The 24,643-nt window shown below is 44.7% G+C and overlaps 1 protein-coding gene, 2 non-coding genes and 1 pseudogene across 19 annotated transcripts in view; 1 reads left to right on the top strand and 3 right to left on the bottom strand.

The window, feature by feature from the left end:
- Nucleotides 1-24,643, bottom strand: part of DHX8 (DEAH-box helicase 8) — a 94,625-nt gene that overhangs the window by 34,985 nt on the left and 34,997 nt on the right. For 6 of the 17 annotated variants that reach the window (XM_077971817.1, XM_015119815.3, XM_077971822.1 and 3 more), the window contains exons 1-6: nt 9,374-9,567; nt 3,988-4,073; nt 3,060-3,132; nt 2,270-2,355; nt 902-1,011; nt 150-515 (exon numbers count right to left, since the gene is read on the bottom strand). In XM_077971817.1, the coding sequence (XP_077827943.1) occupies nt 150-515; nt 902-1,011; nt 2,270-2,355; nt 3,060-3,132; nt 3,988-4,073; nt 9,374-9,521 (869 nt within the window). In that variant the 5' untranslated portion in view covers nt 9,522-9,567. Of the gene's footprint in view, nt 1-149; nt 516-819; nt 1,012-2,269; nt 2,356-3,059; nt 3,133-3,987; nt 4,074-9,139; nt 9,261-9,373; nt 9,568-24,643 lie in introns of those variants that run through there. The other 11 variants (XM_077971819.1, XM_077971824.1, XM_077971823.1 and 8 more) reach the window with 7 other exon arrangements.
- LOC114673278 (U7 small nuclear RNA) lies at nt 7,103-7,163 on the top strand. Its single transcript, XR_003724000.2, has one exon. It is a non-coding gene; the product is annotated as a U7 small nuclear RNA (small nuclear RNA).
- On the bottom strand, nt 16,621-18,895 carry LOC144336107 (large ribosomal subunit protein eL29-like; annotated as a pseudogene).
- LOC114673375 (U6 spliceosomal RNA) lies at nt 20,520-20,621 on the bottom strand. Its single transcript, XR_003724079.1, has one exon. It is a non-coding gene; the product is annotated as a U6 spliceosomal RNA (small nuclear RNA).

The raw sequence follows: 24,643 nt of genomic DNA, 5'->3' as shown, positions 1-24,643 counted from the left end.
ATTTCAAAAGAGTCAATTTCTAAGAATCGTGTATGGCTGATTTGACTAAAGTGTCATTAATCAAAGTAACTTTTTAGAATGTGAAAATCCTCAGTGATAAAAGAAATTCTGCCCATCACTGGTGTGGATAGAAGAGCACCAGTCATTACCTGAGTCCTTCCAGCTGCACAAAGCAACCAAACTGCATGATGCTGGTAACTTTGCCATTATAAATGTCACCAATGGTGGGCTCTTCTGGAGGAGGGCGGTCCACATGCTTATCCCGCCATCTATCCAGATTCCGCTCTCCATATTTGTCCCGGTCCTTCCGGTCTTTGGGGGGACTCTGACTCCTGCTCCTGGACCGATATCTAGACTTTGCTTTATTCCTCTCCCGGGTCCTGGAACGTGATCGAGAGCGGGATCGGTGTCTCCGCTTGTGGTCTCTCTCTCGGTTTCGTTCCCTATCTCGGTCTCGATCTCGATCTCGGTCTCGATCTCGGCTTCGACTCCGCTTCTTCTTCTTTGTCCTGTCCCTAACAAATCAATAAGCACCTGTCTTAAAAAAAAACCAATCCAATTTCATCTTTGCATCCCCAAGTACCCAATACAGTGCCATGCACATGGTAGGTGCCCACTAGGTTTTGAGCTGAATTAGTTTCAATAACTCTGACATCCCTATAAGCCAATAAAGAATCAAGCCACAAACATATTCAGCCTCTTTCAACCCTGATTTCTATATTCTGAATATCCTAGCATTTGCTAGATACACTTAGCAAGAAGCAATGAAAATAGATCCAACAATATGATATATGACCAGTCCAGATTCTGTAAACTTGCCCCAAATTTTGCTTGGCTGGTCCACAAAATTCAACTGTCACAGTATCCTAAACTTCCAAAGGACAGGACACTAAGGACAAACCGGTGCTCAGTATCTCTCTGCTTCTCTTGGACTGCTGCACTGGGCATTAAAGCTTCCAGTTCTTTCAGGACATCCACAGCAACTTTCACATCATCTTCATCCAACATGGTCTGCAGAGGTAGAGGCCAGCAAAGTTAGGAGAAAGAAAAAAACCACTCAAGAATCAGCTCAGGTACATCTATAAATCACTAACCACTATGTGAGGGAAACGGAAGAGGGGCAGAGATTTCCAGCTTGATTCAAGATAGATGCAGAAGAAATGGAAAGAAGGCTCTTGAGAATCACTGCTACATTTGACAAACCCCCTTTGTCCTTAATACAATTCTATGAAAGGCAGTTAAGATATTAATCATCCCTGCCATGAAAGAATGCAAGTGATGATTATATAAAAACAGGTGTTAAAAATTTTAAAAAGCAACTCTCCCTCTGCACTCTCTGCCTCCCTCCCCCCACTCCAGCTTAATGTTTTTCCATAGTCCTTATTGCTATCTGCTATGTTACATACTTATTTGTTTGTTTATTGCCTATCTCCTCCCCACCAGAATGTTTACATGTTTATTTCCTGCTCTGCTCCCTACCCCAAAATTAGGATATAATCTCCAAAGGCAGAAACTCTTATCTGTTCTGTTCACGGCTGTTACCCAGGTACTTAGAACAGTGTTTGGCATACAGTAAGTACTCAATAAATATTTGTTAAAATGAAATTTAAAAATCAAAACGCTTTAAAAATTAGACCCTTAACAAGTAATAGAGCAAAAAAAGAAATCTAATTTCACACATCTGGCATCTGTTCCAGAACCTTATTTCATATTCCTAAGCACTACTTCCCCAAATTCCCAATCTCATTTCCCTTGAATATCATTCTCAGAACCCCTTAACATGTTCAATACATAGTACATGCTCAGGGAGTGATCAAACACTTTCTTTTTTTCTTTTTCTTCTTTTTATTTTGAGACGGAGTCTTGCTCTGTCGCCCAGGCTGGAGTGCAGTGGCCAGATCTCGGCTCACTGCAAGCTCCGCCTCCTGGGTTTACACCATTCTCCTGCCTCAGCCTCCCAAGTAGCTGGGACTACAGGCGCCCGCCACCTCGCCCGGCTAGTTTTTTTGTATTTTTTAGTAGAGACGGGGTTTCACCATGTTAGCCAGGATGGTCTCGATCTCCTGACCTCGTGATCCACCCACCTCGGCCTCCCAAAGTACTGGGATTACAGGCTTGAGCTACCGCGCCCAGGCTGATCAAACACATTCACTCTTAAAAATAAGTTACAACAAAGGCAAACTTAAAATTAATAAAATTACTAATGAGACAAAGAAAAGGGGTTGGGAATATATATTTATAGTAGACATTCTCAAAATGGTGTCAGTACCCGAACAGAAGGGTTGTCCGGTTGGCAAAGGACTGGGAAGAGTTCCTTCAGTTTTTCTTTTTCTGTTTTAGGTTTAACAACTGGATCTTGTTTCATTAAAGAGCATGAAGGGGTTAAAAAAAAAAAAGATATATTTAATATTATTAATGATTAACAAAATAACTTCAACATTAGATTTGTATCAAACCGAAACAGAACATGGCATTTTGCTATATATTAATCGTACCTGTTACTATAAATGTAATTTAATTTTCTAAATACATCGATCACAAACTATCTCAAAATGTAGCAGAGAGAGGAGTGTAGCAATACTCATTTGGTTATGTCTTATCTTTTTGATTTTGTCTTAAGTCGCTTGAAACTTTTTTTCCCCTTGAAACAGGGGGAAAAAACCTCTGTCATTCAGGCTGAAGTACAGTGGTGCAACTATGGCTCACTGCAGCTTCACCCTTTTGGACTCAAGCAACCCTCCTTCCTTAGCCTCCCAAGTAGCTGGAACTACAGAGGCACGCCATCATGCTTGGTTAATTTTTAAATTTTTTTTGTAGTGATGAAGTATCTCTATGTTGCTCAGGCTAGTCTAAAACTCCTGGGCTCAAGTGATCCTCCCACCTTGGTCTCCCAGAGTGCTGGGATTCCAGCAGTGAGCCACTACGCCCAGCCCATTTGAAAAATCTTACTGGAACATTTACTTGCTCAGCAACTGCTGAGAGGAAAACAAATGCAATTTACAGGATGTTCAAAATCTACACCATTCTAGAAGCTAAGCTCAGCTGGAAGCTCTGCTTACCTTTGCTAGTGGAAGGCTTCACTGGAGGCCGCATGGTTTGTATGAGACGCAGCAAGTTACTAATAAGAGAATCCTTTGAAAAGAAACAAGAACAAAAATGGTCAGCTCCTGTACCAGTGCTTAAATACACTTTGAAAAAGGAAAAGGCAAAGAATGTCCTTTAGAGAAGGGTGGTTATGCACTGGAATTTAGCTAATTGGAATAAATGAAACAGAGAGTATCAACCTGGTGTAGCATGAACCTAGCATAGCAGCTTCAGAGAAAGCCGATACTTAGGACTCTTTGGGGAGAAAAGTTATTAGGCTCCCTGCAACCATTTTATTTCACAAGGTTTAGAACTACCCCCAAAACTCCTTTCCAACTTCCTGACTTACAGAACAAGAATGTAAATACCTACAAAAACTTAATGATGAAAATCCTGCCCTGTTTTCCTAGAGAGGTATCACAGAAAATCTGGTTACATTACCCCTACCTAATGGCATGAAAACATTACACACTTAATGGCTTATTTAATTGATACGTATAAAATTGTCTCCTTCCTATATCAAACTCCTATATTAAATCCTATCAAAATTTAAATTCAATAGTGACATTAAAACATAAATTATGTAATCCCAGCACTTTGGGCGGTCAAGGCGGGCGGATCACAAGGTCAGGAGATCAAGACCATCCTGGCTAACACGGTGAAACTCTGTCTCTATTAAAAATACAAAAAATTAGACGGGCGTAGTGGTGGGCGCCTGCAGTCCCAGCTACTTGGGAGGCTAAGGCAAAAGAATGGTATGAACCCGGGAGACGGAGGTTGCAGTGAGCTGAGATCACGCCACTGCACTCCAGCCTGGGCAACACAGCAAGTCTCTGTCTCAAAAAAAAACCCCATAAATTAAAACATTAATATCTACAGATTGTCTTCTCCAGATATACATACCGTAAATTCTGCACCATTTTTGACGAGGGAAGCCTTAAAAGTATCAAAGGTGGTATTTTTCTCAGCAAGACTGATCACAAATTCAGCTGCAAATAAGAAACAGAATTCAGAAAAGAAGAGACATGAGCAAGAAATCAGTTTTAAGTATGGTAAAAACAAAACTAATTAGGTTATCCAACAGTCATAAAAAACAAAGACCACCATCTGATAAGGGTAAAGAGAGAAAATCTGGCCAGGTGCAGTGGCCCATGCCTGTAATCCCAACACTCTGGGAGGCCAAGGTGGGTGGATCACTTGAGATGAGCCTGGCTAACACAGTGAAACCCCGTCTCTACTAAAAATACAAAAATTAGCTGGGTGTGGTGGCAGGCGCCTGTAATCCCAGCTACTTGGGAGGCTGGGGCAGGAGAATCACTTGAACCTAGGAGGCAGAGGTTGCAGTGAGCCGGGATTGTGCCACTGCACTCCAGCCTGGGTAACAGAGTGAGACTCCGTCTCAAAAAAACAAAAAACAAAAACAAAACAAAACAAAAAAGAAAACGAGAGAAAATCTAGACTGCTGAAATTATCCACGCGTGTTCTAGTGAATTTATACAAATGAAAGGAAGACATTACTATAAAATGGCTCAATGTAGCCCGGCACACAACAGAAGGACAGACCCAATCTGTATGTGACAGCAGGCAGCTGCTGGGTGGTACAATCTCCACATTGATGAAAGACTTACTTTTCCCCCAAATTTTTTTCCACAAATCTGCCTAATTCTTTTTTTTTTTTTTTTTTTTGAGACAGAGTCTTGCTTTGTCGCCCAGGCTGGAGTGCAGTGGCACGATCTCGGCTCACTGCAACCTCTGCCTCCTGGGTTCACGCCATTCTCCTGCCTCAGCCTCCTGAGTAGCTGGGACTACAGGCACCCGCCACCACGCCTGGCTAATTTTTTGTATTTTCAGTAGAGACAGGGGTTCACCATGTTAGCTAGGATGGTCTCGATCTCCTGGCCTTGTGATCTGCCCACCTCAGCCTCCCAAAGTGCTGGGATTGGAGGCATAAGACTTGCGCTCGGCATACCTGACTAGTTCTTGAAACTTTTTTTTTGAGAGGGAGTCTCGCTCTGTCACCCAGGATGGAGTGGAGTGGCGTGATCCTGGCTCACTGCAACCTCTGCCTCCTGAGTTCAAGCGATTCTTCTACCTCAGCCTCCCGAGTAGCTGGGGCTACGAGCGTGCGCCACCACACCCGGCTAATTTTTATATTTTTAGTACAGAGAGGATTTCACCATATTGGCCAGGCTGGTCTCGAATTCCTGAACTTGTGATTTGCCTGCCTCAGCCTCCCAAAGTACTGGGATTACAGGCATGAGCCACCGTGCCCAGCTAGCAATTCTGCTGTCTCAGCCTCCCGAGTATCTGGGATCACAGGTGCCCTCCACCATGCCTGGCTAATTTTTGTATTTTTAATAGAGATGGGGTTTTGCCACATTGGCCAGGCTGGTCTTGAACTCCTGACCTCAGGTAATCCTCCTGCCTCAGCCTCCCAAAGTGCTGGGATTACAGGCATGAGCCACTGTGCCCGGCGTAGTTCTTGAAACTTCTAATATTAGAGCTATTTATTAATTAAGCGACTTTCAGACAGTGGCTCACGCCTGCAATCCCAGCACTTTGGGAGGTCGTGGTGGGCAGATTGCCTGAGCCCAGTAGATCAAGACCATCCTGGGCAACATGGCAAAACCCCATTTCTACAAAAAATACAAAAATCAGCTGGTGGTGGTGGTGTGCATGTGTAGTCCTAGCTACTCAGGAGGAGACTGAGATAATAAGCCTCATACTCTGAGACCCACAAAAAAATTGTAATGCTTTCATTTGAATACTAATCCTAAAAAAGTAAATGAATAAATAACATGAAAAATCTAGATGACTAACTCATAAAGTAGTACTACCATACAATTTCCATCCTGGAATTTGCCTTTATCTTTCTGATGAAGGGAAAGCCAAATGCCATCAGGCTACATGAACACATCTTATGCATAATAAGTTAGTAACATTGTCAATGGTTAATACTTTTTGAACATTACCATGTGCCAGGCACTATGCTAAGTACTTTTTATGGGTTACTTCATGATCCCCAAAACAACCCTCACAAGTAGGTGCTACTACTGTCCGTTTTACAATGAGGAAGCTGACAGTTTGAGACACTGACCTACCCAATAATAACTAGGGGGAGCTAGGAATAAAATCCAGGCAATCTAACTTCAGAGCCCATATTCTTTCAAGAAATGTGGAGGGAGAACTAAGTCCCATGGTGCTAGGCATGTCGTGCTCAAAAGAGCCCCTCCCAAAGCAGTCAGCAGCACATTCACACTGCCAGCCATCAGTAATCAGTTTTTTTTTGTTTGTTTTTTTTTTTGAGACGGAGTCTCGCTTTGTCGCCCAGGCCGGGGTGCAGTGGCTGGATCTCAGCTCACTGCAAGCTCCGCCTCCCGGGTTTATGCCATCCTCCTGCCTCAGCCTCCCAAGTAGCTGGGACTACAGGCACCTGCCACCTCGCCCGGCTAGGTTTTTGTATTTTTTAGTAGAGCCGGGGTTTCACCGTGTTAGCCAGGATGGTCTCGATCTCCTGACCTCGTGACGCGCCCGTCTTGGCCTCCCAAAGTGCTGGGATTACAGGCTTGAGCCACCGCGCCTGGCCTTTTTTTTTTTTTTGAGACAGTCTTGCTCTGTCACTCAGGCTGGAGTGCAGTGGCACGATCCTCTCACTGCAACCTCCGCCACCCAGGTTCAAGCGATTCTCCTGCCTCAGCCTCCTGAGTAGCTGGGATTACAGGTGTGCGCCACCATGCCCGGCTAATTTTTGTATTTTTAGTAGAGACAGGGTTTCACCATGTTGGTCAGGCTCTGGTCTTGAACTCCTGACCTCGTGATCCACCCGCCTCGGCCTCCCAAAGTGCTGGGATTACAGGTGTGAGCCACTGTGCCTGGTCCCATTAATCAGTATTTTTAGTTTTCACAATTATACAGGGGAATCATTAAATTAACTGAATCCATTATAAAAAATTAATTCATAGTTTAAAAAAATTCATTGGTGAAAACAGTAAAAATAACATTAATTTAAATGATAATCCAGTATTACAGCTCTTTCAGAATTTGTCTAGCAGGTTTTCCAGCATTCATCGGAAACTCTACTATCTCAACTCCCCCAAAAATTAAATACATAAATTAGTAAGTCATTCATCAGGGTCAAAAGCAAAAGAATCAAGTCAGCAAACAAAACATAAAAGAAGCAAATATATGCCTTTCTGTTATTAAACCCAACTCTGCCAATTTAGTTTCAACAAAAAACAGTCTATCACATTAAACCAATATTAGTACTTTTTTTTTTTTTTTTTGAGATAAAGTCTTGCTCTTGTCGTCCAGGCTGGAGTGCAATGACGCAATTTCGGCTCACTGCAACCTCCGTCTCCTGAGTTCAAGCGATTGTTTTCTCAGCCTCCTGAGTAGCTGGGATTACAGGCACCCACCACCACGGCCAGCTAATTTTTGTAATTTTTTTTTTTTTTTTTTAGTAGAAATAGGGTTTCACCATGTTGGCCAGGCTGGTCTCAAACTCCTGACCTCAGGTGATCGGCCTATCTTGGCCTTCCAAAGTGCTGGGATTACAGGCATGAGCCACTGCACCCGGCCAATGTTAGTACTTTTAATGTTACTGGTTTTATAATTCTGTATTTAACAGAAAAAGCATATTTGTGGGTTTTCTGCAAATTAATTGAGATCTTTAGCTATATATAAATTAAAAGAATACGGAGTTTATACCTTGCTCTATTTTTGTACGTAAATGAAGTGAACATCAAAACAAACACTGGAAGATGTCAATAACTTTTTTGTTTCCTCTAAAAGGCCAAGGTATTAGGAGTTAAAACGAAAACAGAGAGAAAAGTAAGCTCCCTGAAAGCAGAAATCTGTCTTTCTCTGTGGTATGCCTAGCCCCCAGCTCAATATTTGCTGAAAAAAGGAAACATATTAACAAGATAGCAAAACCGACAAAATTATCACCTCATTATTAACTGAAAGAGAAGAATACTGCGGAAAAATTACATATGACAGACACATCTTGCCTGGGAGGCAAGAGAAAAAAGTAAACAAAAATATACTGGCATCATACTTTCGGGCATCTTCCTAAGACCCTGTGAAGACATTGTCCCACTTCACAGATGAGAAAAACAGCTTCAGAGAAACTATGAATCTTACCAAAGGTCACTCGTCTAACTTTCCTAACCCGGTTCCTCCTGTCACCGGTCCCTTCCCTTCCATCCCTCCAATTGATGATTTCATCTTCATTTAGAAAACTGAAGAGTGGGCTGAAACTCTCTCACTCATCTTCCTACCACCAATCTCTAAACTCATCTGAATCTGCAACTATATTCTCTGTCCTCGCTCCTGTTACAACTGAGGAAGAAATGCTGTACTTACCAAAGGTCAATCCCTCCATTGGTTGCCCTTCATCCCATCCATCCTCTTTACGTTTAATAAGGGCTTCATCTGTCTATGGCCTTAGCTCTAGGACCCTAAACTTTTCTAATTCCTCAGTTTGGGTTCCCCAGATGTAGTTTGCCCCAAAACATCTAGTGACTGGTGTTTAAGACATAGTACAGGACCCAATGGCTCACTCCTGTAATCCCAGCACTTTGGGAGGCCGAGGCAAGAGGACTGCTTGAGCCCATAAGTTTGAGACCAGCCTGGGCAATACAGTGAGACCCCTGTCTCTACAAAAAATTTAAAAATTAGTGAGCTTGGTGGCGCGCGCCTGTAGTCCCAGCTACTCGGGAGGCTGAGGTGGGAGGATTGCTTGAGCCCAGGAGGTGGAGGCTGCAGTGAGCCGAGATCGTGCCACTGCACTCCAGCCTGGGCGACAGAGCGAGGCCCTGTCTCAAAAAAGAGTACAGAATGAACGGTCAAAGAACACAGTTAAAAGCAGAGACGCTGACTGCTATGTCACAGAGTGGCGTGAAGACCAAATAAGACAAATGTCAATAAGGAGCTGAGCATCGCATCTAGCACACAGTGAGCACCCAATAAACGTCAGCCATCATCATCGTCATCGCAGCACCTGATGCTGTTGTTGTTGTTAAACATGTTTAATTGAGGCTGAAAAAAAACCCACAAAAAACAATCAAGCAGAGATGATCGCCCCGGACTTCACTGACAGCTCTGGAAAAGTTTCTAAAGTTTCTTGAGGTCTCTCAAGTCGAGGCCACGGCAGCGGGTACCCTGGGTCCGGGTGTCTGCGACAGAGAGAGACAGACTCATACGAACATACTTTCTGTCCACCAACCACCTTTCTCCTTCCGCTTCCCTCAATCCCAAACTGAGGCCACAGGGACCTTCCCGGGCTCACCAAGGTCCTTGTCGTTGATCCCCAAGTGATTGTCCAGCTCAGTGCAAACCTTTGACACCAAAGACAGGTACTCGAGTTTGGCAAGTTCTTCCGCGGGGCCCGGCTCCGACCCGACTATGGCTCCCGCCATGGCTACAGCCACAGCCATGGCTATAGCTTACCCAGGACCTCACGGCCGGCGATCAGAGCTACTCGGGCCGGCTTCCGGCTTTCATTTCCGGGTCAGTGCGCGTCCCCTTTGTTTACGGGAAATTGAAAATTTGAGGAACAAATCAAGTCACAACTGGATGGATCATAGAGAACGGACAGGAAGTGCTTAAAGAAGGGACAGCTAGAGTGGGTTACTCTGCACGCCGACCTGCGCCCTCTACAGGCGAGAAAAATCTCCGCCCGCTCTCAGGCCCGGAAACGTTCACTCAGCGCCCTCCCACCCTGGGTCGGCAGAGGGCGACCCCGGCCTGCACAAGAGAAGCCGGGAGGAAACCGCAAAACAGCCTGCGCCTGCGCTTTAGAACACTTGAAAAAGGAATCTTAATGCACGTCTGGAAAAAGACAAACTTGCTTTACTGTGGATCCGCAAATTCCCGGCCTCACTTCTTTGTGGTTCCTGTCGTCCGATCTCAAGCGACCCTTGACAAGCCAGTAGGCAGTAGATTGACTTCTCTCATTTTACACAGGACGAAACTGGCACTTCCACTGCCAGCTGGATGCTTGGGCAAATCAATCTCTGGGGCCTTAGTTTTCTCATCTGTAAACTAGAATAATGTTGTTCTACCCTAAATGGAATAACTGCAAGGAGTGTGACACAGAGTAGGCACACCGCAAATGGCAGTTACTGTTAATATTACAAGGCTAGGCCGGGTGCAGTGGCTCACGCCTGTAATGCCACACTTTGGGAGGCCGAGGCTGGTGGATTACTTGAGGTCAGGAGTTCCAAACCAGCCTGGCCAACGTGGCGAAACTCCATCTCTACTAAAAATAGAAAACTTAGCCGGGCGTGGTGGTGGCGGGCGCCTGTAGTCCCAGCTACTCTGGAGGCTGAGGCACGAGAATCGCTTGAACCCAGGAGGCGGAGGTTGATGTGATCTGAGTTTGCACCACTGCACTCCAGCATGGGCGACAGAGTGAGACTCTGTCTCAAAAAAAAAAACAACAAAAAACCAAGGCTGAGACGATGGTCACAGTAGAGCTGGTCTCTGGTCTGTCAAGCACGGATCTCCTTAGTCTGGGAACCCACAGAGCCAGCTGCCTCCACTTTCGTGAAAACCTGCGTTTCAATCCCCAGTTTTCCTGAGTCCTCTCAGAACTTATTCCCTGAGGTGCCGGGCGCTGTGGCTCACCCCTGTAATCCCAGCACTTTGGGAGGCTGAGATGGGCAGATCACTTGAGGTCAGGAGTTAGAGACCATCCTGGCCAACATGGTGAAACCCCGTCTGTACTAAAAATACAAAAATTACTTGGGTGTGGTGGTATGTGCCTGTAGTCCCCCCTACTAGGGAGGCTGAGGCGGGAGAATCGCTTGAACCCCGGGAGGTGGATGTTGCAGTGTGCCGAGATCTCGCCACTGCACTCTAGCCTGGGCGACAGAGTGACACTCCATCTCAAACAAACAAACAAAACACACACACACAAACAACAACAACAAACCTTATTCCCCCAAATATCAGCTGTGCTGTAAATCCAAGGTCATAAGCTTAGGTCTCCCAACTTCTGCTTCAGGTCCTTTTTACCTTTGTGGCAACCTTAAAGTGGGATGGGGATTTTTCCCACACTCCAGTGCTTTGTGTGATGAGTAAGGAAACAGAAGCACCCTCAAGTGAATGGGTCTCCAATCAATCAAAAGGAGGAAATCAGTCTCCTACTTTTCACTGTAGCAACATTTTTACACTGGTGTACCTTTGGACTCTGTTTCTTGAACATCTCATCATGGACTGAAAAATGACAGGCAGAGAAAAACCCAGCAGTTGTTCTCTCTGCCTCCAGGAGCTCCATGTTGCCGGGTTCCTAAGGAATCACTACTGTACCCTCTGAGTTCTTCCTACTCCTCCCCATTTCGCTGCTTCTTTTTCTCCATGAATAGAACGGAAAACTCTGCACTTGATCCAATGTGCTCAATTTGCCAGCTTGGAGTTACGATTTCAAGGGCTTATTCTATCTGATGTTCATTCTCTGTACTTCCTTCCCTTTAAAAATTCATATTTCTATTCTGCTTTCCTCCAATATTTAACCGGAAGGAGGAACAGATAGGGAGTTTGTTTTGTTTTTAAAGCTCTGTCAGAAAAGGGCTATGGAACCATAACATGTAGTAGCAGTAGTAGCAATAAATACTAGAATTAATTAATAGTAAATGTTATAATTGGGAATTATTGAACATATATATCAATAGTAAATATTAACAGCAAAACATTACTTTTTATTTACATATGCCATTAACTGCACATTTTAAGAAGTGACAGTTTTTATGCAATATACATATTTCTTGCAACACCAAAAATTTCTTTGAAGCCAAAGGAAAACAATTATGTAGATACAGATAACTTGACAGCCCAAACACAGATGCACATGGAATCCTCCTACTGTTCCTCCCCATAAGAGACTGTGAATCGAACGCAGAGCAAAAGTAAATGTATCCTAACTGTCCTTTGGATAGAATAGTTTTCAACATAATATCAGATACAGTTAATTTTCATTATTAGGCTGGGTGCAGTGGCTCACACCTGTAATCCCAGCACTTTGGGAGGCTGAAGCAGGCGGATCGCCTGAGGTCAGGAGTTCGAGACCAGTCTGGCCAACATGGTGAAACGCTGTCTCTACTAAAAATACAAAAAATTAGCCGGGCGTGGTGGTGCACAGCTGTAATCCCAGGGCTGAGGCAGGAGAATCGCTTGAACCCAGGAGGCGGAGGTTGCAGTGAGCCAAGATCACACCACTGCACTCCAGCCTGGGCGACAGAGTGATACTCTGTTTCAAAAAATAAAATAATAATAAATTTCCATTATTATTGTATGTCTTTCCTTGGACAGCCTCCATGTGACCCTTTAATAGCCCAGTAAACAATTCACCTCTACAAATAACTTATGCTCAGTTACTACCCACACCACCACCCATGATGGATAAGACATTGTTGCCCACTACCAAACTTGTAGTCACGGGGGTGTTGCTTTTCTGCCTGTTCCTAGACTGATAGATGTGTTTAACCCTACCCCCAATTTCCATGTTATTTCTGCTCTGTCCCAGAGACTGGTCCCAGCTGCTGGAATTTGGGAAAGAACTTGGGGGTTGGGATGAGGTAAGAAGCAGAGAGAAAGTACTGAACCCCTTAGCAACATTAGATTGAGTTGGTGAGGGAGAAGAAATAATCTAAGTATGTGTAGCTGAAAGATAGCATCCTTAGGGAAGTTTGTGAGAAAAATCATAGGGCTTTCTGTCAAAACAGTGTTGCTACAACCCAGACAACCCTGGCTTTTTCTGCTGGGGTAAAACGGATCTTAGGGGAGACATCTCTGCTCTAGAAGGCAAAATCAGAATGATTTGCTTCTAAGTGTGTGACTGCCACTCAACTGTTATTTTCATTCATGCAGGGAGACTTCAGAAAGAGTGGCCCCTTCTTCCCTGCTCCACTTGGGCCCTGACCCAACCAGAGAGCCTGGGAGCCCCAGAGAAAGTAAAATTCCTTATTTTTCACTGTTTGACTTTTCCCCAGAATTCATCTCCAAATTTGGACCAACTTATTGAATTTGTATTAAACGTCAAGCTTGTGTGGCAGGTTCTAAAAAGGATAGGAGGTCTGAAAGTGAAAAACATCAAGGAAGAACTAGAATACTCTAAATGCCATTCTCAGCCAAGGGATCTCCTGGCAGAGCTGTGTTTATAACTTAGATCTCTGCTGCCTAAACATGAGGGCAGGTGATTGGAAGACAGAAAAAAAAAAAAAAGCTGGTCTGTTTCCCGTCATCTGAGGGCAGGCAGGTTGGGGTTGGGGGGCAAGTCCACTTCACAGGGCAGTTTATCCTGTTGCAATCTGTTATTTGTCTGCCTTATTTTCTAATGCCCAAGTGTGGCCTCATTTTTGTGCAAAACATTCCTGACCTACAATTCCCTCTCTTCTTAGGCCATCAACCTGTCATCAGCAATAACAGATGCTTTAGATTCTAAATTCTCCAAAGCTTTATAGTATTAGGGGGGAAAAAAAAAAGTGTTCCTCCTAAGCAGATTTTTTTCTTTTTTGGTATAGTCAGGTTTCCCCTTTCTCTTGCGTTTTAAGACTCTTTAAAATGTCAGGCAAACACAAACACAAAGGCAGGCACCCAGACACCATTATGATGTGAACTTGTCAAGAAAATGTTATTCCCCCATCTCGGCCTCTCCACCTTCTGTGGAAATGGTAAGGAATTTTTTCATATTTATTCATTAGTTATTCATCTTTCTTTCTTTCCTCCCTCCTCTCCTCTCCTCTCCTCTCCTCTCCTCTCCTCTCCTCTCCTTTCCTTTCCTTTCCTTTCCTTTCCTTTCTTTCTTTTCTTTCAGATGGCATCTCGCTCTGTCACCCAGGCTGGAGTGCAGTGGCATGATCTCGGCTCACTGCAAGCTCCGCCTCCCGGGTTCACATCATTCTCCTGCCTCAGCCTCCCGAGTAGCTGGGATTACAGGTGCCTGCCACCACTCTCGGCTACATTTTTTGTATTTTTATTAGAGACGGGGTTTCCCATGTTAGCCAGGATGGTCTTGATCTCCTGACCTCGTGATCCCCCTGCCTCAGACTCTCAAAGTGCTGGGATTACAGGCATGAGCCACCAAGCCAGTTATTAATCTTTTAAGTGACCTTGATTCAGATCTAGTTGGTATTTTTTATACTTAGTTTATGTTTATTTTATTTAAAAAGAGAAACATTGGGCCAGGCACGGTGGTTCACCCCTGTAATCTCAGCGCTTTAGGAGGCCAAGGCAGGTGGATCACCTGAGGTCAGGAGTTCGAGACCAACCTGGCTAACCTGGTGAAACCAAGTCTCTACTTTAAAATACCAATATTAGCCGGGCATGATGGTGGGTGTCTGGAATCCCAGCTACTCAGGAGGCTGAGGCAGGAGAATCCCTTGAACCTGAGAGGTAGAGTTTGCAGTGAGCTGAGATCGTGCCACTGCACTCCAGCCTGGGCGACAGAATGAGACTCTGCCTCCAAAAAAGAAAAAAAAACCAAAAACCAAAAAACAAAAAACAGGCTGGGCGCAGTGGCTCATGCCTGTAATCCCAGCACTTTGGGAGGCTGAGGCGGGTGGATCACTTGAGGTCAGGAGTTCAAGATAAGCCTGGCCAAACATGGTGAAACCTTGTCTCTACTAAAAATACAAAAATTAGCTGGGCGTAGTGGTGTGCACCTGTAATCCCAGCTACTCAAGAAGCTGAGGCAGGAGAATTGCTTGAACCCAGGAGTCCTAGGTTGCAGTGAGCCAAGATCATATATCACTGTCCTCCAGCCTGTCCAGCCTGGGTGACAGAGCAAGACTCCATCTCCAAAAAAAAAACAACATTGACCAGGCATGGTGGCTCACACCTGCAATCCCAGCTCTTTGGGAGGCCAACGAAAACAATTTTAATCAATATTATGAGTATGAATGACAAAGTGACATGTTACACTGTTTTTTTTTTTCTTCCCCTCCCTAATGATATTTAGCCTCTGCTCCAGGGGACAAGGGATTTTTGTAGCCTCTGGTTTGTGTTTGAGGTAATTTCTTCAGAAATTAATAAGGATTTCCTCAGGAGAAATGCAAAAACAAAAACCAAGCCAAACCAAGAAATGAGTTGATGGGAAAAGATGAGAGAAGAGGAACTGAAGTTCTATTGATGTTCTGTTTGCAAGTCAAACATGTCAACAGCTGTGCAGTGTGGGCTGTGCAGTGAGCCCAGGGCCAAAGCTCTGTCTTAAGCCACAGGCTTGCCACTAACACAGAAGAAGCTGCTCCTCCAGGATCCCCATTTCTCTCAGGTAAAGGAGAATGGGTTCCCAGCACATCCTCCACCCCAAATCTAAGAGTGTCCTGGCAGAACCAGCCATATGCAACTCTTTCCCCAGCTCTCAGGTAGAACAGCTTTGGCAGTACCAATAGCTGCTGCCCTTGTGCCAGAATAGCAGCCCCTTCGTCTTGAGATTACAGTAATTTATGGTGATTTATGCCTCCAGAGTGAAAATTAGCAAGCTGGCGAGGTAACTAAAAATGAATGCATCTCTTCCCAGAGTTCACTCCACCCAGCTGAGCCACCAAATAAAACCAGCATATGGGGCAATTAGAGAGCCAAGCGCTGCTTTCAAAATGCAGTGTAAAGAGACAGAGTTCAGGGGCCCAGGTTTCCCTGCCCGGTTCAATAATGATCACAAGTTCCTAACAAGCATCCTCTTTGCCTCACAATACCATGTCAAATCTGAGTCCCCCCATAAACACCAACCTGCGGTTCCGTCTTTCAAACAAAGTAATTTGTTCCACGACATTGCCATTTTACCTTTTATTATTATTATTATTATTATTATTATTATTGCAGATTGACTGAGGGAGGGGAAAGGGGGAAGTGAGGATAAACCTCTATCACATGGATACGTGTGAAGCAAAGATTTTTTTTTTCTTCTTTGTCATACGTTTGCTTTTTACATGACACAGACTCTGATCTTACCTAACTTCCACAGTCTACTCTCAAATACTGGTGAGACTAGAATTTATATTAAAAGTTTTGCTGGGCATGGTGGCTCATGCCTGTAATTCCAGCACTTTGTTTTATTTATTTATTTATTTATTTAGAGACAGAATCTCGCTCTGTCCCAGGCTGGAGTGCAGTGGCACAATCATGGCTCACTGCAACCTCAACCTCCCGGGCTCAAGCAATCCTCCTCCCTCAGACTCCTGAGTAATTGGGACTACAGGCATGGGCCACCATGCCCAGCTAATTTTTGTAATTTTTGTAGAGATGGAGTCCATGTTGCCCAGGCTGGTCTCAAACTCCTGGGCTTAAGGGATCCAACCACCTTGGCCTCCCAAAGTGGTGGGATTACGCGTATGAACCACCACACCCGGCCATTCTTAGCACTTTGGGAGGCTGAGGCAGGAGGATTCCCCGAGGCCAGTTCAAGACCAGGTTGGGCAACATAGTAAGAACCCCCATCTCTACAAAAAAATTAAAAATTAGCTGGGCATGTGGCTCAAGTCTGTAGTTTCAGCTATTTAGGAGGCTGAGGCTGGAGAATTGGTTGAGCCAGGAGTTTGAGGCTGCAGAGAGCTATGATGTCACCACTGCCTCCAGCCTGGGTAACAGAGTGAGATCCTGTCTCAAAAAAAAAAAATTTTTTTTGAAAGACATAGAGGTCCAATAGTGATTGATTATCCTTATCATTGAACACAGGCAGAAATTCCTAAAATAGTCCAAGTCTGTTCCCATGGACTTGGACTTGATGGGACTTCACATGTAACAAGGATCAATTGGGGTCACACTGTCAGCCACTTGGAAATTTGGATGTAAGTGCAGTATTCACTCACTCATATTTCTCGTAGAGTTTTAGAGTTGGAAAGGGTTTAAGAGATAATATAATCCTACCCACACATTAGATTCTATCAATATTTAAAGTGGCTCGACTTCTAAATCTCATTCTATGAAATTCCCTCTGACCCAACTTATTCTTCTTTTTCTTTTCTTTTTATTTTTCCTGCCTCAGGTTTATTTGTACAAATAGCACAGGAGGACCCCAGCCCCATGTAGATGGCAGCCCAGCAGGGATCACACCAGTCCTTCTGTCCTCACATTGGCAGACAGAGTATCTACTCTGAAGTCTTTGTAGGGGCCTGGGCACCTTTGGGAGCCTGAGCTGGAACTGAAGCTGGAGCTGCAGCCTGGGCCTTGGTTTGATCCTTGGCCTTGGCCTTTGGCCAGCACAGCCTGAGCCCTTTGGCAATGTGGGCACAAGCCCGCTTCCCAAGCTTGGGGTAGGCAATGTAGGCAAGCCGATCGAGCTAGCAGCTGACACCCTTTGGGATCTTGGGCTTAACCTCCTTGGGCTTTACGAGGGCCTTGATACCCTCAGCACGTGCACTTATGGCCTTGTCACTGTTGGCCTGCATCTTCTTTAGGCCCCTCTTGTTTTGCTTCTTGGCAAAGCACATGTTCCTCGGGAACTTGGGGTCCATCCCCTTAAGAGATTCATATCTTTGTGATTGGGGTTTCTTGATACCATTTCTGTGCCTCTTTCGGGACTGGTTGTGTGTGTTGTGGTTCTTGGACTTGGCCATGTCGGCACCTTAAGCTGTGGCTCCCAAAGCATCTAGAACCGGAAGTATTCTTCTTTTTCTCCACCACTGAACATTTCTCTTTTTTTTTTTTTTTTTTTTTTTTTTTTGAGATGAAGTGTTTTTAGCTCTTGTTGCCCAGGCTGGAGTGCAATGGCACGATCTCGGCTCACCGCAACCTCTGCCTCCCAGGTTCAAGCGATTCTCCTGCCTCAGCCTCCCAAGTAGCTAGGATTACAGGCATGTGCCACCATGCCCGGCTAATTTTGTATTTTTTTTAGTAGAGACGGGGTTTCTCCATGTTTGTCAGACTGGTCTCAAACTCCCGACCTCAGGTAATCCGACCTCAGGTAATCCGCCCGCCTCGACCTCCCAAAGTGCTGGGATTATTATAGGTGTGAGCCACCACGCCCGGCCCACCACTGAACATTTCATGGTGTCTCTAAGTCATTCATCTACGCTTTTCTCTCCAGTTATCAGCACTCTTCCATTTCACTCATACTTTCTCCTGGCTTAGACCTCATGTTCAGCCATTTTGAAATTTGCTCATAAATGACAAGGATTTCTTCCCTTCACTAGTTTTCTACTGTCTGTGTTTTCCCAGCCCCAGCTGGCTCCTATTGCCCTGTTTCTCCCCTCCCACACTTCAGGGTATTGCTGGAGAAAGTCCCAAGGTCATGCTGGTTTGACCCAGTATAGATTCACAATTCCAAACCTCACCTGGGCTCCACTTGGGCTCTTTTGTTTGTTTGTTTGTTTGTTTATTTGTTTAGATGGAGTTTCCCTCTTGTTGCCCAGGCTGGAGTGCAATGGTGTGATCTCAGCTCACTGCAACTCACTCACTGCAACCTCTGCCTGCCGGGTTCAAGTGATTCTCCTGCTTCAGCCTCCCGAGTAGCTGGTATTACAGGCACCTGCCACCATGCCTGGCTAATTTTTTGTATTTTTGGTAGAGAGGGGGGGTTTCATCATGTTGGCCAGGCTGGTCTCGAAATTCTGACCTCAGGTGATCCACCCGCTTCGGCCTCCCAAAATTCTGGGATTACAGGCATGAGCCACCGCGCCTGGCCTGGGCTCTTTTTGACGATGGCTTTCTGTACAGTGTTACCTAAGACTTCTCAACTCCCTCAAGCCCAAAAATCCACCCCTGCCACACTTATTATAAGATCTCATTTTCTACTTATAGGGAAGATGGAGGTCATTCAAGACCCCACCCCCACCCTGTCATCACCTTCACCTTAGATTAGTCCATATCTTCACCTTCTGTCTCTAGGAGCATCTCTTCCCCTGCAGAAAGCACAAGCCTCATCTCATCCCCTCCACTGACGACTCCTCTTATCCCTCATGTTCTTACCCTTTTTCTCTCTCCTTACTTCTTACCCTCTTCCCACAAACATGCTCAATTCTGCATCAACCTAAAAATAGAAAATCTTTTCCCGGCTGGGCGCAGTGGCTCACATATGTAATCCTAGCACTTTGGGAGGCTGAGGCAGGTGAATTGCTTGAGTACAGGAGTTCGAGACCAGCCAAGGCAACATGGTGAAATCCTATCTCTAAGAAATATGAAAATTAGCTGGGTGTGGTGTGGTGGTGGGCACCTGTAGTCCTAGCTACTCAGGAGTCTGAGTTGAGAGGATCACCTAAGCCCAGAAGGTTGAGGCTGCAGTGAGCTGTGATTGTGCCACTGCACTCCAGCCTGGGTGACAGAGTGAGACCCTGTCTCATAAAATAATAAAATAAAATAAAAATACAGAAAATCTTTTTCGTATCTGCTTCTCCCTCAGTGTGCTACCCCTTCTCTTTCTCCTGATACAACTGAATTTAGGGAAGAGTAATCTGTACTTAAAGCTCTCCCCCAACCTCCACTTCCAACTTATTTCCTCAACCACTGACTATTCGCTTCTGTCCTTGTGGTGTTATTCATTTATGTATTTGCTCTCTCAACAGATAGTTGTCAAGAACCCTCTGTGTGCCAGTAATTGTCAAAACTTCCCTCTCAGAGGGCTTACCAGTTACCTCCTGATCCAATGTTTCTGAAACTTTGCTGTGCATTGGAATCACTTAGCATCTTTTAAAAATACTGATGCCTGGGTCCCACCCTGAGATATTCTGAGTTAATTGGCCTGGATGTGACCTGGGCTTCAGGATTTTTTTTTTTTTTTTAGACAGAGTCTGGCTCTTTTGCCCAGGCTGGAGTGCAGTAGCGTGATCTTGGCTCACTGTAACCTCTGCCTCCCGGGTTCAAGCGATTCTCTGGCCTCAGCCTCCCTAGTAGCTGGGATTACAGGTGCATGCCACCAAACCTGGCTAATTTTTGTATTTTTGGTAGACACGGGTTTTCACCATGTTGGCCAGGCTGGTCTCGATCTCCTGACCTCAAGTGATCTGCCTGCCTTGGCCTCCCAAAATGCTGGGATTACAGGCGTGAGTCACCAGGCCTCGCCTGTCCTAATCTCCTAATGCAGGGTTTTTCAACCTCAGCACAATTGCTATTTTGGGCCAGGATTATTCTTTGTTATTGGGGGTTTTCGTGTGCATTGCAGAGTGTTTAGCAGCACCCGTGGCCTCTAATTTCTAGATACTAGAAGCACACACATTTCCCTTCATAGTCATTACAAACCAAAAATGTCTCCAGACATGGCCAGATGTCCCTTGGAAGTGGCAAAATAGGCCCTGGTTGAGAAGCACTGCCCTCGTGTCTTCAGTTCTCCTCCTCCTTGATCTGTCTGTAATATTGTGAAACCCCTCCTTCAGAAGCCTCTCGTTATTAAAAAAAATTTTTATAGAGATGAGGTCTTGCTATGTTGACCAGGCTGTTCTTGAACCTAAGCCTCCCAAAGTGCTGGGAGTACAGGCATGAGCCACTGCACCTGCCCTTTTTAAAAAAATATGGAACATTTCACGAATTTGCACATCATCCTTGCACAGGGGACGTGCTAATCTTCCTGTATGGTTCCAATTTTAGTAAATGTGCTGCTGAAGCAAGTGCTCTCCTTTCCTTTGGCTTTCACAGCACTGTTCTCTGTGACTCAGTATGGAAGGACATAGTGATATTCAAAAGATGTTTGCAGAATGGATCTAGAAGTTGCTCATGTGTATTTGGCTCACCTCTGATTGGCCACTTATCTGTAAGGGAGACTGGAAATGTAATCTTTATTGTTGGTTTAGCATGAGTTCAGCTAAAGACCAGGGTTCTGGTCCTACAGTACTTCCAGGTCATACTTTTAACTCGTTTTCTCCTTCCCACTGCCTGGAAGTACAGTTACAGTAGTGTTAAGACATCTTGGACAATGTGAGCAAAGGTATGACCCTGGGCTTGGTGAGGCAAAAAGATAGGAGGAACCTGAGTCTCTGACATCCCAGAGCCACCATACCAACCCTAGACTGCTTACTCTTGGATTATGTGAAAGAGAAAAAAAAGACCAGGTGCAGTGGCTCACGCCTGTAATCCCAGCACGTTGGGAGCCTGAGGCGGGTGGATCACGAGGTCAGGAGTTCAAGACCAGCCTGGCCAAGATGGTGAAACCCCGTCTCTACTAAAAATACAAAAGTTAGCCAGATGTGGTGGCGGGCACCTGTAATCCCAGCTACTCAGGAGGCTGAGGCAGAGAATTGCTTAAATCTGGGAGGCGGAGGTTGCAGTGAGCCGAGATCGCGCCACTGCACTCCAGCCTGGGCGACAGAGTGAGACGTCATCTCAAAAAAAAAAAAAAAAAAAAAAAAAGAGAGAGAGACAGAGAGAGAGAAAAAAAAAAAACCCTCTGTCTGGTTTAATCCTACCATTATTTGGGTATCATGATTGCATTAACTGAACCTACATCCTAGTAAGTAGACCCAATCAGGTTCAACTTTCACTTTCAGCAGCTCTCAGATCTATACGTCCACTGAAACACTCCCAAGATCCAATCCCACATTTCAGCTACCTTCTGGACTCTCCAGCTGAATGTCCAACTAGAATCTTAAAACCTAGGATGTACATTTAAAACCAAAGTTGGCCGGGCATAGTGGCTCATGCCTGTAATCTCAGCACTTTGGGAGGCTGAGGTGGGTGGATCGCCTGAGATCAGGAGTTCAAGACCAACCTGGCCAACATGGTGAAACCCCATCTCTACTAAAAATACAAAAATTAGCCAGGCTAATTTGGTGGTGGGTGCCTGTAATCCTAGCTACTCGAGAGGCTGAGGCAGGAGAATCACTTGAATCCGGGAGGAGGAGGTTGCAGTGAGCCAAGATGGCACTCCAGCCTGCGTGACAGAGAGAGACTCCATCTCAAAAAAAGAAAAAAATTAAATTTAAAAGGGGCAACCCATTTTCCAAGTCACCTAGGCTCCACATCTGTGATACCTCCCCTCTTATGACCTCTACATCCAATAAATAGCCCCCCAACAACCTTAGTCCCCTGCACTCTCTGCATGTCCCATATACTTGAACCAAATCAGACCACTTGCTTATCCCCATTCCAGAACATACCATTCTGCTTCTAGAACTATTGTAGATTCTGTACTTAACTCTACTGAAAGTCCATACCCAGCAGGCCCTTCTCTTTAAAGGCATGTCTGAGTCATCCCCCAGAAGTCCATCTCAAAGCCTTATATGAGGTAGGTATGCAAATGTTTTTCAGATTGAAGAAATAAAGTGGTTTGCCCCAAATCACATGGCTAGTTACAGATGTTCTGCCATATGATGGAGTCTGCACATTCAGATGAGAGACACTATATTTCCTCCTTCCTTTATTGGGCTTACAATGTCATAAGGATATGGACTTCTTAGGAAAAGGTAGTGATTTGAGGAATTCCAAACTACAATTTAAATAACTGTCCTGCTATTTTGAGCCTTTGGCATACCATGCACTATAATTTTGTCCCTGTGTCTGTGTAACACCAGATAACGATATAAGCACTTTATGTATGTTCATGGGTTAGATGTGACTCTATCCAAACATGCTGTAGCCTGCCTGATTCCTTATGGGCCAGGAAAGCATTTAGAACACTAAGATATATTTCAAACTGTGCTTGCTCAGATCAAATCGAGAATCACTGTGGGATCCTCTGGGCGAATTTAAAACAAATCAGAGAGTACCACAGCCAATATTTGAGCCATGTAGCCGGCTCTTACAACGAAATGTCTATAGCCAACCTTGTTTGTGTGCTCATGATTTTTTAAAAAAAAGATGTGTAGAGCCATAGGAGAAAGAAAGCGAAGCAATGTTTATTGAGTACCTACTTAGGCATGTGACTAGATACTTTGACCATTATTACCATGACCCTAGAAAGTAGATGGGAACTACGAGAAGATACAAGGAGGTGGAGAGACAGGCAGCAAGGCCATTTGGCCAGACCTCAAATGATGGGGCCTCAATTTTGGTTGCTTTTCAGAGGCAAATTTGAGCAGGGCTGGTTTAAGCCTTGAACTATATCCTTCAGTTCTTTCTAAGAGCCATATTGCCCTCAGTTGCCAAGGCCTGATCTAGTCTTTCACAGTACCTGTAAATGCCAGCCGGGTTTGTGATCAAGAAACTGTTACCTTGGGCATTTAGGAGACAGAGCTCAAAGTTATTATAATTTCTGCTTATGATAACTTTCTTCCTCCAGAACACAGAGAAATATGTTCTTTGGGTGTCATTCAGCTATTTCTATAAATATAAAGGAAAAACTGATTAATTGCATATACTCATATATTATAAATTGCATATATAATGATATCTATTTTAATATATTGGTTTATTATAGCTTGAAATTCCTGATTTATTTCTTAAATTCTTTATAATTTTCTACATTTCCCCTTTATTAGCTTTAAGCATAATTTACATAAAACAGAAATATTTCACATTAGATTATGTTCTTATATACTTATGCTAGTATTTTTAGGGTTTTTTTTTTCAGTTCTGTAATAATATTATTCAGGTAAGTTTGCTTTTTTTGTTGTTGTTGTTTTGGTTTTTTGTTGTTGTTGCTGTTGTTGTTTTTTGAGATGGAGTCTTGTTCTGTTGCCCAGGCTGGAGTGCAGCGGCGCGATCTCAGCTCACTGCAAGCTCCGCCTCCTGGGTCCACGCCATTCTCTTGCCTCAGCCTCCTGAGTAGCCGGGACTACAGGTGCCTGCAACTACGCCCCACTAATTTTTTGTATTTTTAGTAGAGATGGGTTTCCCTGTGTTAGCCAGGATGGTCTCGATCTCCTGACCTTGTGATCCACCATGGCCACCCAAAGTGCTGGGATTACAGGCGTGAACCACCGTGCCCAACCTATGTTTTGTTTTGTTTTTGAGACAGGGACTCACTCTGTCACCCAGGCTGGAGTGCAGTGGCACAATCACAGCTTACTGCAGCCTTGGACTCCTGGGTTCAAGCAATCCTCCCACCTCAGATCCCAAAGCACTGGGATCACAAACAAAAACCACCACACTCAGCCCCAGGATTTTTGAAACTGGAATTGAGGGAAGAAGCCAGGCCTTCTTTGATAGTGAAGCTAGATCCATGAGACACAAGAGACACCAAAAGCCATGATCCTCTCTCTGGGGAAAAAGCTGGGCTGAAAGAATAAAGCCAACATGTGGGGAGGGGGACAAACAAAACCAGGAGAAAGTATCTTGAGGACATTTTAGTCCTCATTCCAGTTATCCCTTATTCTAGATGCCCTAGGATCCTACCACTACATTCTCCTTTTTGCCCAAGCTGAGTCAAGCCATCTTTATATAACTAGTAACTGGCAGAGCAAAGAGGCCTGGATGGGTAAGTCTGACTCCTGAGCCCATGCTCTTTTCGCTGCAGGAGACCAAGTTTCATCTAATCACTCAGATCTTATCTCTGACAACATGGGAATGAACAGCACAAAGGTACCAAACCCAGCCCTTCAACTTCACGTGACTCATACCCATTTCAGCCTCAGTCTTCTGGTGGGAAGCTGGTGTTCTCACTGGTGTTGTTCATTTCAAGATGACACGTGCACCTAGGGGCATGGGTTCAGAAGGAAATACTACACTCCCAGCTGTGTGTCTACACTGAACTTAG

Source organism: Macaca mulatta, chromosome 16, assembly GCF_049350105.2.
Source record: "Macaca mulatta isolate MMU2019108-1 chromosome 16, T2T-MMU8v2.0, whole genome shotgun sequence".
Classification (NCBI taxonomy): Eukaryota; Metazoa; Chordata; class Mammalia; order Primates; family Cercopithecidae; genus Macaca; species Macaca mulatta.
This window is presented reverse-complemented; position numbering and strand designations above follow the sequence as displayed.